General features: G+C 39.2%; 2 protein-coding genes across 9 annotated transcripts in view; one reads left to right on the forward strand and one right to left on the reverse strand.

The window, feature by feature from the left end:
- Positions 1-21274, reverse strand: part of GIGYF2 (GRB10 interacting GYF protein 2) — a 78678-nt gene that overhangs the window by 24688 nt on the left and 32716 nt on the right. For all 8 annotated transcript variants that reach the window (XM_083849199.1, XM_083849202.1, XM_083849200.1 and 5 more), the window contains one exon: positions 2889-3068. In XM_083849199.1, coding sequence (XP_083705325.1) covers positions 2889-3068 — 180 coding nt within the window. The remainder of the gene's footprint in view (positions 1-2888; positions 3069-21274) is intronic.
- On the forward strand, positions 3075-17337 carry KCNJ13 (potassium inwardly rectifying channel subfamily J member 13). The gene is made up of 2 exons (XM_083849225.1): positions 3075-15747; positions 16518-17337. The coding sequence occupies exons 1-2, from the start codon at positions 15270-15272 to the stop codon at positions 17138-17140; spliced, it is 1101 nt and encodes a 366-aa protein (XP_083705351.1). The 5' UTR covers positions 3075-15269; the 3' UTR covers positions 17141-17337.

Raw genomic sequence — 21274 nt, forward strand, 5'->3', positions numbered from 1 at the left:
TACAACAACTGGAATAGGAGAAATAAGGGGCATTTTAGGTAGGCAGTCACTAAATCATTAAAAAAAGGATGGAATTTAAAGCTATGGTCACATTCCTCTTACAGATAGTAAACCCAGTTCAACAATCCTTTTAAGATCTATGATAAGAGTGGTACCAGGTTTACCCAGCACAACTAGCAAAACAACTTTTCCGTTGTAAAAAACAAGGAAAGAAAACTTCACAGACTTTTAACAACAGTGCAAAGACAGCAGCAGAAAAAAGTAGAAAACCCCATAAGCTCTGACTGGAAAAGCCTGGTAATACAATCCAGACCATTTTCATGCTGCAAAAACAGACAAGTTTACATCCTTCTGCATTATGTGGCAGAGGATGGAAAACAGTGTTGGGTTCATCTATTTTTAGAAGTCAGGCAGATTCCTTTCTTCACTTTACTACCAATATTCAGAATTTTGCTCACTTGTAATTAAGTATAGCCATCTAACAAGGGAACTGTTTAAACAGCACATACACAAAACAGATTTCTTCTAGTACGTCAAGAGACTTAGATTTAGCTATAACTAAAACCACAGAATCTAGAAAATCATGCTTATGGTCACAATACTGTTGAAGCAGACTTAGTCCATCCTCTTGACCCTTTGTGCCTATCAAAAAAAAGCATAAAATGAACAGATTTAGGTCAGCCATCCTGCAGTAAACACAGCTGAAAGACCAAGAGGAATTCACAAGCTGGAAAAACTGCAGACTGTGGGAATTTAACTATTCTCTGTTTAACAAGAGAAGATGATAAACTCAGGCATGACAACTGCTACGCTCTTCTAAACTGTTCTCACCCCAAAGTAAAAATCAAACAGCACACAATCACCTAGGTAGCACGCAGAGCCAAGTCAAAGGAAGGTCCAACTGGACAGATGATAGTGATACTCTGAGAAGACATTTATTGATTTCTGGCAGGACACATCATCAGTACTATTATCTAACAGCAGGAAAAGTACAAAAAAGTAGTTTAAGCTACACCAATTTGAGTTAAACTCACTGTTTACTGCAAGGGTGCGATTAAAACTGTTTTGATGGTTCTGGAGCTCCTACTAACACGAAAACTCAAATACAACTCTGACCAAAGGTAAGAGACTAGCTATCAGCTCAGTTCTCTTCCATCTCAAAATGAGCGACTTCTCTGCAGGTTATCAAAATTAAAAGGTATAATAAAAAGCCTGTCGTAAGAAAATTAACTTGTAATTTAAGTTAGCTGTCCACTACAGCAGAAATTCAAATAAGCAGTAGTATTCCCAATGATGGAAGTAAAATTAATTTTCAAAACCTTCCCCAGAACATCTTCCAAAAAAGAGTTCAGAAGATGAATGAACTTGTGAACTTCATTGTCTCTGTGCTTCCTTTTAAGCTGAAACATGCAGGCTTGCACTCTCAAAATACTCCACTCCCGGGTAACATGCTACATCTGATCATCATGAGATACTATCTTAGCTGGCTTGTTATCTGAACTACATAACACAGTAGCAGTGTCTAACGAACAATCATGACCAAACATTGGGGAAAAGAAAATGACCTCCTTCAAGATTTGCCCTTTAGCCCTGCTCTAAATAGAAAGCATCTGATAATACATCTACCCTTGGGCTCACTGCTAAATTTTAGTACAAGCTAACATTTGTTTGAGGGCAGAGTAGTACACGGCTGTGGACAGGGTTAGAAATAGAGGTAACAGTTGCTTGCATTGTAGAACTCTAAGTCCTTTGGGACGTTCATAAGGGTGATAAATCCCATTGTGAGAGCAAATGTGACCCTTTATTTAATAATGAAATTAAAGAGAACAGTCATCCACCTCAGCCACAGAAGTGTCTCATGCTTCCCTTGTTTCCCTACGAAGGTGTAAGAGCAGGAGAGCCACAATCCTCCCTTGGTTCCTCAGAAGCTTTATGTAAACAAGAGATACTTCAAACCAAGATCCCACAAGAGGCATAGTTGGCTAGCAGCACCTTGTCTTAGCAGCAGAAAAAAGCCTTGTTTCAGCCACATTACTCAACTCTCCTGCAACTCTGGCAGAACAATGCTGGTAAGCAAGTGAACCAGACTGACCTTGTCAGGCCAGGAAGAGGGACAGCAGCACCAAAGAGATGCCTGAAATTTAACAAGAGATGGGACATCCTTGTAACTACCTACAAGAGGTACAGAGCAACTTATTTTGAGATCTTCCAAGAATGCCTGTTGGTATTGCAAGCACCTTTTGAAAATCAGAAAGAGATGAATAACCTGAATGGTTTAATATCAGCATTACTCCATAACCTTAGATATGCTCCCTAACACATGTAACTGCTCTCCCCTCAGCACTACCACCACAGAATAACCGTACTACGAAAATGTGATTTCAGACACCTGGTACACAACAGAGGCAAGCACATACCTGAAAAACATTGCTTCCTTAAATATATTAGGGCACTGAAGACATTAAAAAGAAAATAAAATGCTAGTATTTTTGTTCTCACTAATGTTTTTGTGATCAGGAGCCCCATGTAAGCTGACACAATATGTAGTTCTTTACTGTGAGGCACTGGCACAGACTGCCCAGAGAAGCTGAGGATGCCCCACTCCTGGAAGCGCTTGAGGCCAGGCTGGATGGGGCCCTGAGCAGCCTGGGCTGGTGGGAGGCATCCCTGCCCAGGGCAGGGGGCTGGAACTACGTGGTCTTTGCGGTCCTTTCCAACCCAAGCCATCCTATGATTCTGTTCCTAACGACCAAAACTACAAGAACCTTACCTGGTTTTGGCCTAAGCCTTAGGCCATCTTCCTTCTCTCTACTTCACCCAGGCCCTGATTCACCCACTACCATTTCTCTATAACCATGGCTGTATTTTTACTCCTGATCTCCTCTCACCTGGACTGTGAGGACGCCACCTCTCACCATCCCTCCGTGACCCAGCCAGACGCCAGCCTCCTTCATCATCTTCCCCATTTTGTTCCTCCCTGAAGATGCGCCAATTCTCGCTCTCAGAGCGTATAAACTCGTGTTTCCTCCCCGTTGCTGCTGTCCCACCTTCCTCAAAATTCGGTCTCACTGCAAAGAAAACACATAAGTGAACATGCATCCAGTCTAGAAAAATGCATCCAGTCTTCAGGTATCTAGAAATACAAAGTTTTTAATCTTGCTCCAGACAAAAAGCACCAGAAGGAGTGACAGGAGTCTAACAGAAGAATGGAAGTTTAGGGAAGGAAATGTCTGACAGAGGGAGACAGATTTAGTAAATTCCTCCACATCATAACGTACCTTGGGATGGAAAGACTGAGCAAAGGGGCGTGGGTACACATACAAATACTATGCAGAAGAAAGCAACATATACAAGCAGTTCTAACATGGATAGGAATGACAAAAGAAAAGATGACAGATTAAGAGACATAGGGAAACATAAAAAGGTAAGAAGCCAGAGCATGCAGAAAGAGTAAACCACTGTATCATGAAAAGACTCATGCTAAAGGAAAGTGAGGATACAGTTAAAACTGTAAACATTACACACATTTTACATAAACCAAAGATATTTTCTACTTGCATATTAAAAAGAATATGAGCTATGTATTTAATCCAATAAGATGTACTTCATTCTTGCAAAATTTTAGGAAGGATTTTAGGAAGGACTGAAAATCTAAAGTAGCATTAAGGATTAAACAAAGTGTTTTACAGTTATATACAGTTACATGGTAGTGTTAATATTACCCTGTGAATACATCTTCTGGAGAGCTTAGGTCAGTATGTTAACACAAGTAATTATGCTCAAGCTTAAGGAAGAACCTGCCAAAAATTTAGGAGATTGGATAGTCGTTTAGTTCCTCATTTACACTAAGGTGTATTTAAGATGAAACCAAAGTCCCAGGTACTTAACAAAAGAGCAACACTGTCACAAAAGGATGATATAGATCACTTTCGTAAAAAGAATCCACATTATATGTCAGTAACTTGAGCTAGACACATGCTGCTCTTACTGTTGACTCATCCTGATGAGGGGCCGCTACTGCTGAAACAAACAGTAGTGCTAACTTCAGGACATATGGATCATGTATTTCTTCAGGTCTGTTTAACTCCGTAGCACCAGAATTTTCACAGGAACCCTGATGCCACTTGACTGATAGCATTAACCTAGCTAATTTGAAATGTTGTTGTTGTTGTTGTTTTTTAGTAAGTATTCAACTACCAGAGAAAGGTATGCTGAATTTTCCTTAGGTCTTAAAAGCCAGAAATAAAATAAAATATGTAGTATAAAGATTGTATAATACACCTGCTTGCTTAAGACGGGAAGAAATGTCTGCATTAAGATTCCTGCAGTAGAAAACATTTAAGTGACATTTTAAAGAATTTAATTTAGGAAGGGCCAGAAATTGTTCCCTCATTTTTTCCATCAACTGAGAAAGCTGCATGTGAAGAACGGGAAATGCAGAGAACCTGAAATGCTATGGCTTACAGAGTGTCCATTTAGAAGAATTCAGAAGTTTTTCATACATAAGGATATTGCATTCTAGAGACAGAAAACAAAACACTGCCTTTGGACCTTGCAGTATGCTCAAAAATAACCAACATCCCTTCTCCACCATCTCAAAACACTGACAGAAAACCCCTTTTCCTTTCTTCAGATCAAAGTTTTCACTTACCGTGAAAACCCTTTCAGGGAGAGACTGTGTTGGAAGAGTACAGGTGAAACTACATCAGAGCACAAAACCCAAGATGTTTTCAGTTTCTTCCAGTTTCCCACATTCCAGGTTCACACAAAATACTTTCCTAACTGTCACAGGAACAAGTTTCTAGAAGAATTTATTTATTAAGGTTGCGTGGCCTTGACCTAGCAAGTAAATAGGAGAGGCAGGAAACACCCCAACAATTAAGACAAGAATTCTTCCATCCTGAAAGTCACCTGATGACCTCAGAAAGGTAACTCTGCCACACACTCTTTTTATGTTGTTTCTATGTAAAGAAAAGGCTAAAAAGCACATGGGGGTAATTTAAACTATATCATTGGTATCAAGAGACAGTCTCAGCTATGAAGCTGAATATAACTCAGATACACATTTCCTTCAGCATCGTCAACACCTGCCTAAATAAAACCTCTGCACTTGCTGTGCTCTGAGAACGAAGTTTTTAAAACAGTGTATTTAGGGAAGTCTTCACCTAATAGAAAACACAACAGCAGAGCCAAGCTGTCTGAAAGCAAAGTACACAGAGATCATCAATAGAGCAGCCCAGGAGAGAACTGCAGTCCAAGAGATCAGGTGAGCCTAAGAAACAGAGGATAACGAATATGGCTCATTCTTTCTCTGAATTTTTGAAAAAAGGCACCTTTTATACATTTTATTCTGCAGCACATGACACAAGCTTGTTTTTCCTCACTGAGGGTTACCAACAGAAAAGTTATTCAATTAGCTATTTTCAGTCTTGAAAGTCTTAAAGACACATCTATTCTTTTCAGAAGAATTCACAGCTATTACCTGGCACTCATTTAACACAACATTAATTTGGGAAGTTAGAGGAGATCCTACCAATTAAGAAAAAATGTCATTTCTTTCCATTGTTATTAAGACTCCCAAGACTGCTCTTTAACACTAGCAAAGTATCAGCCCATAGGCTCTACACTGCTGATGCGAAAACATTTGGGGTTTCAAAGTAAAAGGAAGTAGACTTCATAAAGAATATTATTTACTTTAAGAATATTGTCTACTTTAAATATAAGAGTGAAAGTCTACTTTGGCATTGAATACCCGTATCACTCATGATTTAGCCAAGTATGCTACAGGCATACTCAAGGCAATTCAGGTTTTCTTGTTCATAGTCCTTAAGACAGCTGGTTTTGCTCCCGAGATTTAAACTGCCAAAGTCAGGTTTTGTGTCCTGAACATGCAGGAGATGCTACCCCCCATTTCCCACCGTAAAGTCTGAAACACACACCTCCAAAGAGGTGACATAACTTCAAATACTGTTTCCCAAGACCAAAAAGAAGAGGGGATCCTGTCTCTCTTCTGGTTTTAAGTTATACAGCATTAGAAAACTAAGAAACAAGAGGAGAGTCACTTAAAGGATCAGCATTATATGTATGTGAGGATGGCATCACCTGTGATTCTAAAAACCTTTTTAAGCAAAGCAGCACTCCGGTGTGTTACATCAGGTGACTGACCTGACAACACACTTCTGTGGAAACAACGAAAATGCAGTGTATTGGGACATAACTACCTTTCCTGGTACTGAGACACCACAGCAATCAATATTCAAAGACAGCAAGGTAAGTGTCAAAACAGATCAGGCTATACGTGATATTGAACACGACCAATCAAGAAACCAGCTCTGTACGAAGTCCTAGTATATTGCCTTTGCAAACTGTTCCTAGATCTGAGAACACTCATTTCAGCTGAAATGACTTAGTTCACAGAGTCAGAATTTGGCAATGTTTTAAGGATGAAAAAACTAAAATGCAATCTATGGTTTTGCTTTGGACTAATTGACTGGACTTCCTGAAGAGAAGGAACAATAAAAGGGCACCTCTGTTCAAGTCTGTCACAAAGCCAGCAATGGTGTTTACAGAAAACTTCAGATAGAGCCCAGTAGTATTCAGCCAAAAACAGCCTACAGCTGTGCAACATGGAGTGGAAGGGAGACTAACTGTAAAGAGCAAGACTGGGATTTGGGGACAGTCCCACAGCAACGTCTTCACACAGAGGACTTACTGCTGTAACAGCAAGTAACTGACATTCCCATGCTGTCCTGCCACATTTCCTATGACATGCTCAGTGTTCGGAGAGAAGCAGCAGGAAAGCGATTATGGCAGCTACGCCATTTCCTCTGAACAGGGGAAAAACTAGGTGAGTCTACCGAGTACTTGAATTTGCTCTACTCCTTCTGCTACACACTACACATTTCCGCAAGAATAGGATATAGGATAAAAAGAATCCTTTGCAGCTTGTGTTTTTAAAGGCATTCACATAACTTTGCCTAGATTATTTTGTAGCTCAATTTACAGAAGAAAAAAAACAAGTGGCCTTAAGGTAACAATTCCAAAGACGTGCCACTTTCTCATCTGGACGGCACCTGACATGCTGGGGACAATACAGGAATAGATGCATAGTAAAGTGACTCACTTGGAGCCAAAGCGAGTAACAGAAATCAGGAATTCTGATGCCAGTTTTTCATTCCGTATTTTCTCTCCCTCCATAAATTTTTAATCCCAGCAGCAGGTCTCAAAGGCATACCACTCAAATATCACTCCATTTTTTCACTAAATCCACCATTAGCCACTGGCATGGGTATGCATGAGCCACTAAATTCTAAGACATGAACACAAGACTTGAATTCTGTAACACACACCTAGAAATAACATACTATAGCTATTTCATCTGCTGTACAATCACCCTGTTTTCAAGATATTCAGTTGAATCAGATTAGAAGACATTCAGCTGGACACCATAAGCTTTCTAGAGTGCAAAGTACGATTTGTAAGAATAGGGTGCTTTAAAAAAAAATGCCCACATCACCCTACTGGTGAATAAGAGGCCTTCTTTAGAGGAAGTTTGATTTGCTGGAGTGTAGAGGGAAGAGTCAAGGGCAGATCACATCACATTGTCCTAGCTGCTTACCAACGTGGTGGCACTACATTATTTGCACTGCTTCTGAAGGTCACACCATGCCTATCCCCATTTTCAGTGCTGTGCCTGAACACGTATTAAAAATGTTCCATGCTAATGAAGCAAAGTATTAACGTTTTGCAATTTAGGGTTGGGGGAAGGTTAAAGAAAAAACGAGGGAGGATTTTGTTTCCTAAGCAGGAAAGTCTACATTAATAATTTTCCCAGCAGGCCTTCAGTAGTTTTACTGCAAACAACACAGCCTTTGTTTCTCAGATCCTCTTACATCTGACGTTCGATCAAAGCCCTCACATCAGCAGCTCACAAAGGGGGGGGAAAAAAAGTGTGAACTACAACTGCATTACAATGTTGTCCTCAGAGTTCAGTTTAGTAGTGCAGCATGACCGCCACTCCGCACGTTCCTTCAGCTAAAACATCTTCCTTAGAACTCTTCCGGCTTGTTCCAATTTAAGTGAGAGAGAGAAAAGAGCTGAAGTGAAAATGGTTTCACTTGCTACATGGAATCAGTTTCACCACATCTTTAAAGGCAGCAACTTACCTAATCTGTATTGTTTCATTCCCAGGCTTTAGCAAAATCCTGTGATTAATTCCATGTTTTCACAAAGGAGCAATGTGGAGGTGCAACAGAAGTGGCCAGATCTACATCTTCTGACTAGCATTAAAGCTACATACAGTTCAGCAACACCCTCTGGAGACCACAGGCTATACTATTTGCTGCAGCCCCTGCCTTTTTAAAAAACAAACAAAAAACTACTGACACTCAGGAGCTTGGGACTTAAGTAGAAGAGGAAGTAGCAGCACTAGAGAAGCAGCAATGAGACTGTTTCCCTTTTTACTTCAACAAACAGTAGTTGACACTGGTTAGGAAGGAACTATCACAGAACAGTTTGTATTTTAGAGCAGCAACATCAGAGCTTTTTCCACTCAGCTTTTCCAGAGGAATTTTGGCCATCTGAATTTTCAAGTAAAACTTTTAAGATTATACAAACCTAAATAATGATCTTGATTAAGGAGGGGAGAGGAAAATGCACCCCTTCTCCAAGTAATGGTTTGAGGATTTCTCCTTGGCTCCTAAGGGTTTGTGTTGGGTAAAGAAATGCTCCTAACAAACCAGCATTCTTTTCCACATGATCAGAGCTAACTGGCCCCCCTGCAGGCAAAGTGACCAATCGAATCAGCTTCAGATGAAAACCAACCCCCCCCCCGCATTATAAACAGAGGAATGAGACATACAAACCCCCTTTTTTCCCCTCCTATTTATTTTCTTTATTTTTTAAAAGGAGATCTCTACCAACCATTTGTAGGAAGTTTCTTGCCAGTGCTGGCCCAGTCCCTTCTCTGGAGCCCAGGTGTTCCCCTTCTCCTGCATACAGGGAAACCCTTCCAAGACTGGTAAGTACACATTTTTTTTTTCCTATTATACATTTAGAAATTATTCTGTCATTCCATAATGAAAGAAACTGAAGTTGCTTCTCAGGGCACAGTTTTATTTCTAAGACTTGCCAAATTAAGTGTCAAAAAAAATCTACTGAAAAAGAAAAAACTCTCAGATGACCATGGGCATAACAGCACGCAGCAAAACTAAAGTCAGCATGCAATGTTCTTTCAGAAAGCTTTCAAGATGAGAAGTATTGGTAAGACTCTGCACTGCTCTGCCAACAAGGGAGCATTGCAGCCTACTGCTAAGGTAACCAGGTGTTACACAGACAAGCGATAGAAGAAAATCATCTTCCTCTTCTTGCTGTGTTCATCAACTCAGCATTTAACTGCGGTTCCATCCTAAATTAAAAAAAATAAGCTCCATCTATTCAAGACCACTTTTATAATTTCCAATCACATCTCATGCCTTTGATCACTTTCAGTCGCTGTATTCTGACTGTGCTTATGAACGTGCTGTTGTGAGCTAGCACTACTGCTTAGGGAACCATGCATGAGCAAGTATGAATTCCCACATCCTAGGAACTGTCATTCTAGACAAGCCCTTGGGGAGTCTGCATCACATAGTGCAGGACTGCTCTTCAAAACCAGCTAGTTCCACAAAAATGAACAGCAGACTTCTACAGACTTACATCAAATAACATCCTCACTCAACTCTAAACTTACTCTGTTATTGTCATTTTGTATTAAGTATTCTTGGTGAAGTATTCAATATATACCAGCATTTTAAAACCTTAAAAATGTTTAACCAAACTAGTTTAAAGTTTTTCTGCTTTTCTAAAGGTGGACAGACTAGTTGGCCCAATGCTTAGATGCTACTTCATAATAATTAGGCTTTGAACATGCTATACTATGTATAATGTTTTTTCACACAAATTGTACATTACAGACCTTCCCAAAAATCAAGTCTCTATGGCACAGAACAGAAGACTTCTTAAAGACATACTCTATTCACCCATCTCATCCTTTTTTTTTTAGTGCATTCTATAGTAAACAGTCACAGAATGTCAGAAGAACAAGCTCTCACATCCAGTACTTTGAGCTATTTGCTTTGAAAAGCATGACTTGGGCCCAGCAAATTCAAGTTCTCATTTTTACTACTACTTTATAAATGTATCAAGTCCTGAAAACTTATCTTAATTCTGCAAACCATTTGGAAAAAAAGGTTCTGTCACAAACCACTCTCATTCATCTAAAATGAAGAATTAGCTACAAAACCTAAAGGACAAACATGTTTGAAATGTTAACTATCCTACTAACAGCTGCAGCATAAACTTTCAATTAAAGTAGCTATACTAACTGAATTTCCTCCTACTTTTCTAAGATTGTCCCCTAATGCAAATTGTATGATCCAGTCATGCTGTCAATACTGGAAAAAAAAAACAAAAAACTTTTCCTCATGCTAATATCAAAGCATCAAGGATTGCCAACCAATGGAAAAACAGTAATACTGAGATTTTAATAGCATGAAAGTGCCTTGAACTGGTAAACTTAGTTTGTTCCTTTTGCAAAGTCCAGAGGCAGTAACACATCTAAATGATCAAAGCTTACAGCAAGCAACTAGATGTTTAAATCTGAAACAGCCACAAGATTACCTGGACCCAGGTCAAGTAAAGAGGGAACGTACACACTCTCAGAAGGGGCATGCCAGCATCACTTGGGTTCTAGTAAATCTTCAAATTCTGCTACACTTGTAAGCAGGTTTTACAGTTACTCTCAGCCAACAGCAGGCCCTCTTGACTGCTCTGCTGTTGTAATGAAGCAGCACACTGCCCCAAATCCCTTCCATCGTCAATTGGAAGAGATTTGGTGAAGAGTGGAAGTTGGGCACGTATGGTAACACTGTAAAAGTCTCTCCTGGACAAAGCTCCACATAGAGGCATTCAGGCTCCTTAAAAGGGTTGCAAGTGCATTAGGTGTACCAAGACAAAATCAGGCTGAAAGGGTCACTTTCCAGTGCCTTCAACTGGGAATGCAAACAAAGTAAAATGAAGACTGCTGCAAAGGAGTCCCCACCAATCCTACTGGAGTTGTAACAGCTGAGCTCCCGCTGTCAAGAGAAAGGCTAAGTAAGGGATGCTTAAAAGATGAGGAAAGCACTGCAGTAGTATAAAGCCGCAATGATACTTCAAAAGAAGTGTCACAACTCAACACAGACTATCTCAATAAGAAAGGCCAAGTGCAGGAGGACAGGTGTGTTGGACTACAAATTTCAGAAATGCAAACAATATTACAGAGCTGTGAGACAAGATTTTTATTACATATAAATCAGTGGCATGTCAAGTCAGTTTAGAACCTGTCTAACTGCTACATGAAACCGTAGTACTCACCTTATCTTGATCTGTCTTACAAGATTGCATAAAAAAGCCATAATGAGGAACATCAGTAGTAAAGTAAGAGGTTTAAAAACAAAAACAACTAAAAGAATTGCCAAACACACTAGAGTTGGTGGTAACCACTGAATTTTCAGAAGACTGGAAATTTTAGAAAGGATTAGGATTGGAAAGGATTAGAAACACTGAATGCAACTTTAAGACTGGTCAGCAGGTGAAGAGAGGTTTAGACGTCATATTTAACAGTTCCTGCCTTTCCACTGAGGGGTTATCAGAAGGAACAACCCAAAGTCACAGTTTCACAAGCCAGCAACAAGGAAAAGCCAAGCCAGACAAACAGCACAACATTAACGTTAAAAGATGACAGAGAAACTTAGATTGGAAATTCTGTGCATTTAGCAGTGGAAACGTATTACCCAACAAACAATGCAGAAGTCAAGGTTACCTATCTTTCCTAAAACATATATTATTTCAAACCGGGGTTGATGAGAGGATATCAAGGAGCATGCTGTGCAGTGGACTGGGTCAGACCAGGTGTTCCAAACTGTACCTCCCAATTTTATTCATCAGCATCGGAGAAGAGGATATTTAATTTTTTGACTACAATGGACAAGCAAAAAAGTATTCAGAAAACAGTAATTCTAGTTCAAATCTGAAGTCACATTCACTATTAAGTTGACTGTTTTTGCAAATTCAGAGGTCTGATCATCCAGCCTGAGCAAGCTATTTCCCAAAGGGCAGCTGTTCTTTCACCTCTTGTTCTGAACCAATTGCATTGCTCTTGGAGCCTCTTTGCAGTTTCTTAGCAGTTTTCCCCCCAAGAAGTTCAGATTTGTGGTTCTTAAAGTCATTAACAACTTCTGCAAAAAACAGGAACAGTTTTTGAAACAAAGCTTCCAATGTTATCGCTGCCATCTCATCAGCTACCTAATATTTTAAGCAGTCCTAAGCAAGAAAAATCAGAGGCCTGTATCAAATGAGGCCCGAGCAGTTACCTGGTTAACCTCACAGGCAATTCCCCTGCTCAGAGTCTCAAGGAGCACCGAGAAGGGACCACTGTTAAAATGCAGTGCTGGAGACTAGCAGAGGTTCTTTCCCAAGTACCTTTGAATTGTCAGTAATGGATCTTCCTCCACAGAAAACATCCTAGAAAGCCTGATTATGAAGACTGGCTAGATTTTTTCAGAGCTTTAAGTGAACATTAAGTGATTAACCACCACCCTAGAAAGCTCCTTAATCAACAAAATTGAGACACTACAATACTGACAGCATTTTGCTGAGAGTAACGTCTGCTGCTTTTGAGTACTTTACCTTAACATTGGTATTTACCTTAACATTGAAATGCGGAAGATCTGAAGCATAGCCAAGGAAACATAATACATGAAGTACATTTTTCTTTTCCTCTTACTGTATTTAACACCGTAAATGAGGATTCTGCCAGCAACCAGTCAGTACCAGATTCACATTCTGTTGGCGTATGTTTTACAAGTCCAAATAACATGAAGGCTATGAAGCAGATGCTGCCCTCCAAAATACCATGAGAATTTACACACACTAGTGTTTTTTCTTCCAAGAATGCAAGAGGTTGCACCCAGAGGCATTTTGTTCTGCAAGTGTTCTCCTCTATTCAAACAAGGGAGTGCTTCTTGTAAGCACTGATCACTCTAAGATAAAACCAAGGCACCGCCCACAGTTCATCCTGCACATGGTCCCCACCATCCTTCCTATTTAAAGACAACCATTTTCCAGCTCCTTCAAGGTAGTGCTCTTCTAAATCTTAGCGTCAGGACTGTGCTTTACAGCCAAGTCACTAATCTTCTGGTACATGAAACACCTAAAATTGTACTCAGGCTACTGTAAATTTTATAGCAATGCAGCAAGACTCAAAGTTATTTAGAGAGCTATAGACTGACTACACCACAGATCAAATGCGGAAGAATGTGGCGGGGAGGAGAGGGGTTGTATGCTGCATGGACTATGGACAGAACACACACACCCTACCCCCCCTAGGAAACAGTTGTACAGATGAATCTCAGAAAGGCCGCTGTATTCTTTGGGCACAGGGAATGGTTTTCAAACATTTACTGCAGACATAGAATGGAAAGTGGAAAAAATATCAGATTCCACTCAGGCCATCAGCTACCCTAACTCCTTTGACTACAGCATGGATAGTAGAAATAGTTGAATGACTTTGAGAACCCACAGAAGTGAAAAAAATGATATTAAGCAAACTAGTTGTGATGTTAATCCTCATACTTCAGCATGCATTAAGCCTAAGTAGAAGCCAAAGAACGTTTTGTAGTTACTTAAGTTTATTATCAAGATGAAGTACACAGTCACGAAAACCACTGGTTTACAGGATCGAAGAACACATGACAGATGTGGAAGTCTTTCTTGGAAGTCTTTTCCAACCTTAATGATTCTATGAAGGCTGGATGTGGTGCTTAGGGACATGGTTTAGTGGGTGATATCAGTGGTAGGGGGATCATTGGACCAGATGATCTTGCAGGTCTTTTCCAACCTCTATGATTCTACGTCATGTTATACCTTTCATCAACTCATTCCAAAATTCAAAATCTTTAAATCTTATGTTTCAACATAAAACTAAGATGGCATTCTTGGGTTGGGGGGAATCCAATTCCTCTAGCCTGTATGTACACTTGTATTACACACTGAGATGGCTGCAATTCAGAAAAAAGTCTAAATTGATGAGAAACATACAAATTTGATTAAACATACCATGTAAAACTATGACTTCCAGAAGTTACATATATTTTGAAAATCCTCTTCTATTCTGTAAACAATCATCCTCACAGCCATCTTTAAGTAGGTCGTGCACATTATGATGTCTATTTTACATGAACCCATATTTATTTTAATTGTACCATGTGAACATTACATATTTAATACTAATAAAATTTATGGATTTGGGTGGCCAGTGTCTTTTCAAAGACACTCAGCATCTCTGACAAGTTTGCTAAGTTTTGAGGTATAAAATTAAACTGTGAAGCCTAACACAAACACAAATATCCATTTTGCTTCCCAAATATCCAATTCTACCTTCACCCCCCTAATGCCCATACACTTGCTAACCTATTTTCTTTCCTATTTGGACACAAATAAAAATACACTGCTTTGGCAGACAAAGTTTCCAAGTATATTAGTGCATTTTCAGTATTGGTTTCCTGTTCTTTCTATCCTATGCTTCCAGAAATGAACTCAAGGCTCACAGAAACAGCTATGCCCTGAGTACTGTAATTCTACTTAGTGGGTACAGACAGCAGTCATTTCCTGAGCTAGAAAACTCTGAAAGGAAATCTGTTTTGTTAGAAATTTGGTAAATTACAGCATCCCCTAAAACGCATAATCATGTTAGAAAATAACAATAAACATTATTTTCACAGTAGCATTAATAGCATGCATAATAGTATTGGTAAACTACTATACTCTGCTTTAGTTACAAAAATTAAACTGATCATTACAGAACTGAACCAGTAAAAGACAAATCAATTTCTTTTCAGATACTATGTGCCTAACTCCTTCCCCTCCTTCAAAGAGTTAAAGCACGTGACTCAAATATAAATTTAGGAAGGTAAAGTATGCAAGTTTTATATAAATGACTAAGCAGGGAAAATTTGAAAAGTAGTCAGATTTTTAAACTTAATCTTTTTTAGCAAAGTATTACCACAAACAGTGGTAAATTCCACTCCAAGCTCCTGATTTAATCTTCTCCGGATTGCAATGTATAAGCCCTCCTTTGTTGGCTGCGGTATTTCAACCCCTGCTGATGTGTCAGAAACTGTGAACATTAGGCAAAATACAAATAGGCTGCATTGTATCAGACTATTTTCCTTTTTTCTCTTTTCCAGAAGATGAGAACAGATATGATAGAGAGCAATAACACCAAATCCAGTGCTCCCCTCCTGACCCGAAGATACTTGAGGATGGTCACAAAGGATGGACACAGCACATTCCAGATGGATGGTGCCCAAGGAAAAGGTCTGGCATACCTCCGAGATGCATGGGGAATATTAATGGACATGCGCTGGAGATGGATGATGCTTGTCTTTTCCGCATCTTTTGTCATTCACTGGCTAGTCTTTGCAGTGCTTTGGTACGTGCTAGCCGAGATGAATGGGGACCTGCAGTTGGACCATGATTCTCCACCTGACAACCACACTATATGTGTCAAGTACATCACCAGTTTTACAGCTGCTTTCTCTTTCTCGCTGGAGACACAACTCACTATTGGTTACGGCACTATGTTCCCAAGCGGGGACTGTCCTAGTGCTATTGCTCTGCTCGCAATACAGATGGTCCTGGGGCTCATGCTGGAAGCCTTCATCACAGGTAACCTTTCACATTCAATCTTTAGCTACGGTAGGTTTAACGAAGCCATTAAATAAATGAAGTCAGAAATAAATATCATACTGATATTTAAGAGAAAAAAGAGTTAAGATCAGTCACTAAAAGGATAATGAGATTTTAGCTATGTAATGTTAAACTCCTTTCGTTAAAAGGCATAAATTAGGTGGTGACAAGATTTGTATTAGAAAGTTCCACTATTTGTTGCTTGATACTTGTGGTAGCTCCCCACTTTACAGTCTTAAATAACTTATTATACCATAATCTCTTCATGAAGAGAGATTCTTTTCAATTGAATTAATATGTATAAAATCAATTTATTTTGATAGTTATAAAGTTTATTTTTGTGTAGGTGAAGTATTTTTGATGAGATTTTTATTCATCTTTAACTCAATATTCCCCAGTACCCAATGTAACAAAAAATTTTAGGATGACAGTCATTTGGAGATATTTTAAGTTTCTTAAAATAATTTTCAGGTTTAAAGTATTTCAATAGATCTAAATAAACAGGTTTACTGTACATTAAGAAATATCTTCTCCAGTGGTAGCTCACCAAGATTACGTATTCTTGCTAATTATAGTACATAGTAAGAGGACAGCTTAACAGTTTTCAAACAACGCAGGCTGACACTAGGAAGACTACATGCACCCAAGTCTGTTTCTGATCCTTTGGACTGCTTTATCTAGCTCAGTGACTGTAGCCAACCAACCCAGGCACAATGCTCATATTCACCACATTCCTTCCCATGACACAGGTGCTTTTGTGGCAAAGATCGCCCGACCGAAGAACCGGGCGTTCTCCATCCGCTTCACCCGCTCTGCTGTAGTGACCCACATGGAGGGGAAGCCATACCTCATGTTCCAGGTGGCCAACACACGCTCCAGCCCGCTCACAAGTGTCCAGATTTCTGCTATTCTTTACCAAGAACAGGAGAACGGTCAGCTGCACCACACTAGTGTTGACTTTCACCTAGACAGCATTACTTCAGGCGAGTGCCCTTTTTTCACCTTTCCACTGACCTACTACCATTCTATCACTCCATCCAGCCCACTGGCTGCTCTCCTCCAAAGAGAGGCTGCTCACCATTTCGAGCTGGTCATCTTTCTATCGGCTGTGCAGGAGGGTACTGGAGAAATGTGTCAAAGGAGGACATCCTATCTCCCCTCAGAAATCATGCTGTACCATCGTTTTGCTGCTGTGCTAGCCCGCAGTGCCAAAGGTGAATATCAGATCAAGATGGAGAATTTTGACAAGACAATTCCAGAGTTCCCAGCTGTGGCTGACTCGAAGAGTCCCAAAAGGACTGCCAAGGAGATCCGCATCAACGGACAGCACGCCGACAGCTTCCAGCTCTCCGAGACTGGCCTCACAGATTAGACAGAACAGACTTTGAACTTTGTGTCTTTTTTTTTTTTTAATTGTTATTACATTAAAATTTCAGGTCCCATTTACAACCTTCCTTCCTTGGCTGCCACCATCTAGTGATCTTTCTCATACTCCCGTCATTCTAATTACAAGGTGATATGCAGAGCGAAGAGAACTGGTGTGCCCATGTGAGCTGGGGAGAGACTGGATTAACCACCTAGAACAAAGTCAGGTACAAGAATCACAGTACTAATTCTGGGAAATTAAAAGAGCTACCTGCTGAATTCACCAGACTATGATTAAAGCTGCACTGACCCCGAAAAGGAGAGACCTCCAAAGCTAAACAAAATCCTAATTGAACAGCTTGTGACAAGGACAGCAACAACACAAAAAAATCACTCAAAACCAATACAGGGTCATTCAGTAAATACATTAGTACTGGGATAAGCAATTCAGTTGATCCAAGACCCTAATTTTTCTGTTCTCTTAACTCTTCGGGGATATGGGGTTATATCAGTTTTCAGATGGCTGAACTGACTCTTCGAAAGTACTGCCAATCTCTCATGGCAGTGAAAAGCACCCCTGCTGTGCTTGCTTGTTAGTCAAAATTGTAAATACTAACTGTAGTTCTTCATTCTGCCAAGTAAGAGGAGAACACATCATCTCAAGATAGGTCTATGAAGACGCTATTAAAAAATCTTGACACATATGGCAAATGCTGCAGTGGAAATTTTTTTTGTATTTGGAAACAATGAATAAGTTATTTAGGAGTGGAAAACAAACTATTCTAAATGAATTAACGTGCTCTTTTGAAAGGACAGTACATCTCATGTGTTCTCAGCTTTGCGCCGCTTCTGTCAAGTAGATCTGACCCAGGAGGATGCACTACGCCCACATGAGGAGGAAAACTGCATCCATTTATATTTCATGCTTTTATCAATATTTGCCTGTACACACAGCACAGAAGTATTTACAAAGACACTTAAATCAATTTTAAAATAAAAAATTAAAACGAACTATACATGACTTTTGTATTTAAGTGCCTCAAGCCTACTGCAATTAAGACTATCTCAATAAGACATTCTAAATAATTTAAAAAGCTAAAGCATAAATAATTATCCATCATTCTATTTACAAGCTCTTAACAAAAGCAATGTCTATTATGATTGTTCATACCTGAACAGTCAAGTTCCAAAAAAAGTAAAAGTTGTCTTTCAAAGGTAAAAGACACTTCCCAGAAACAAAGATGGCACACAACTTCCATTTACAAATGAAATACTCTACCAAACATGCTTCCTTTAAACTTAATTGGTCAACAGCAGGAAAAAAAGGTCTGAAGCCATCTGTTGAGATACCATTAACTCAACTCTTCAAGCCTCAAAATTCACTTAATTAAAGTGTATTCAGAATGCAAAAAAGCTGAGCAAAAAGCCACTTTGTCTTAGGGTCCATACTTCCAAAGCTCTGTAACGTGATGACTGAAAATACAGCACAACTCTTCTGTGCCAGCAACTGCTGTAGTCGCTACAGAGTCACCTTCTTCCTTCACAAATGGAAACAGCAGCCTCAGAGAGCCATTTCACAAAGGAGGAAGAAAGAGGCAGAGGGCCTGTGTTTTCAGTGCAATTCCACTCTTGTTCCAAACTTGTTTAAAAATTGCCTCCCTACATTCAAGATCTTAGAGAGATCTGGTTTTGTTACAGATATTCTCAGAATCTTTCTTGGAATTTAGTTTTATATAGAAGTATTCACGAACACTGTGGAGCTTGCAGAGCAACACTATCAAATTACATTGCCTTCATTCCTACTTTTCAGTTGTTGACCCCACATGCAATTTAAAGATCTTTCCTTCCACCTTTCTATCAGTACCAATAATTGTCAAGTATTTCCTTCTAGCATTTTCTTCATGTCTCATGTCCTGTGCCAATATAATGCATTGAGAAAAGTCTTACAAATGGAGAACCAGGTACAAGAGCAGTAGAATACATTTGTGTCCGTGTTACTTCCGTGAATTAACCAAGAGCAGTGTTTTGTGTGAAGTATTTCTTCTGTATGTCACATACTCCAGTCTCAGACAAACCAATTATTCTAAAATTCAGATGTATAATCCCAACAGGGTGGCACAGTAATCTCACCTTCTAAAACCAAAGCTATAAAAAGCTGTTTCTAATTTCAGTTAGCATCTAATCACCAAGTGTAGGTTGCTTAGTTCAATTTCTAAATTGACTTGAGACTTCCAAGTTGTCCTGTTCAAATCACTTTCTATTTATAGATCTGGTTTAAAGGGGGCTACAGCAGCACATATAAAGAAAAAAGTGTTTTAGTATATGCTAGATGCAGTGTTATGTTCTATTTTGGAACGTACAACTGAAGAATACCACTGAAGCAAGTTAGACATACAGACAACTGTAGTTATTTCAGAATAGCTACAAAACAAAAGGTAGACCACCACTATTGCTTTTACAATTCTGCTGATTTGGTGAGCTGTGGATGTCTCAGGAAGTATTGGAAATATGCTATGGTCCAAATCAAAATACAAACCTAGAATTGCTGATCAGCTCTGATGCAACAAAATTGCATTCTATACTTTCACTAACATTGCAGGAGCCCTCTGGTGATGAACCTTCTTTGCAGATACCTCTTGCTAGCAAGGTAGGGAAGAAAAATAAGCAAGGCAAAGAAAGTCAAAGTGTGATTCGAAGCAATTCAATACCTTTTGTATCTTCACTTGAGCACCCTTTTTATATTCAAGCTTTTTTAACCTAACCAGTAAACACATATTAAACAGAATTCAATCAGGTTTCACAAATGAATTTCTAAATGTCTGGTTTAATCTACAATTATTTATTACCAGTGTGTAATTGCTGGTAACTAATCAAATCCCCTCAGCTACTAAGCTGGTATTAGTCAAGAGGTTGCACAAAAAATTAAGCAGCTTTTGTGCAGCTCTAAAAGACAGCTGTGATCAAGAAAACAACTTGCTTATTTTCTTTGCTAATGGCCTCCCCCTTCCAGAAGCAATTTGCGTTGTCAATGAAGTTTGTCAAAACTGTGACAATCTGCAACAGAAACTCACAAATACTTCATGCATCTTTAATTTTCATACTGAAACCTGGAACAGATATTGCTGTTTATGTTGGGAATCACGTAAGTGTGAACTTGCAAACTGTTACGAGTGCTGAAAAGCCTTTTAAGAACAGTATATTCATCACATTTGGAAAGCAATTCTCCACTGCAGGTCTATCACTTTTTTAATCTCATGATTTTTAATCGAAAGGTTCTTACATTGTCATTCATTATGAATGCCCAGAGAAGTTTCATATTTGATCTGTTATTTTGTGATCACCCTGAACAAAGAATATGAGAAGTTGACAATCCAGTAAATTATGTAATTTGAGGCTGATCTAAGGCCCTACAAAAGAGCAATGAAAAACTGAAGCACAGCAAAATTGGTAAATGGCGTGTCAATTCACTCCATCTTTCCGCTCTAACTGCTATATGAGTGGTCTACTAGTGCCTAGTATTAGCATGGGGCTTTTTGACACATCTGCATCCCTACTTCATGCTCAAAGTATTTCATGATTGGAAAGCATTTACATAACACAATTTGTTTATTAATCAAGGCTTGAGTCAAAACAGACCAACACCTTCTGTTAATAGTTGTGTTCTCCACCTTATTTCTCTTCGAAGGTAAAGAGGAGAGAAACAGTCCTCCCACTTATGTGGCCTTTAATCTCAAACACAGCAATAGAGAAACATATATAAGTGACTAGTTAAAATAATTATTTTACATTAAGACCTCAAAAAGATTGTCTCTTGCCTCTATCATACTGTGCTACAGAGATTTTGGCCAAATAAGATTAAACTAGAAGAGTAATAGAACAAGAGACTTAGAGGAGGAGCAATCAGTACTACAGTTTCAAAAGTTGAGAATAAGCATTCCATCCTTCACGACACAACAGGACATGCAAGAAAGCACAAGTGGATACTGTCTTCAGAAAATTGTTCACAGAATCTGCATTCCAAGTCCTGATCACTAGGTGTTGTTACAAACAGTAGGTGAAGCCTTAATGCCCCATGTTCAGGCACAAGTCAGCTTCAGTAAGGACAACTTGCACACTTGGAAGTTCTCAATTTCAGTTGAGA

The sequence above is a fragment of the Anser anser genome (genome assembly GCF_964211835.1).
Source record: "Anser anser genome assembly, chromosome: 9".
NCBI classification, from domain to species: Eukaryota; Metazoa; Chordata; class Aves; order Anseriformes; family Anatidae; genus Anser; species Anser anser.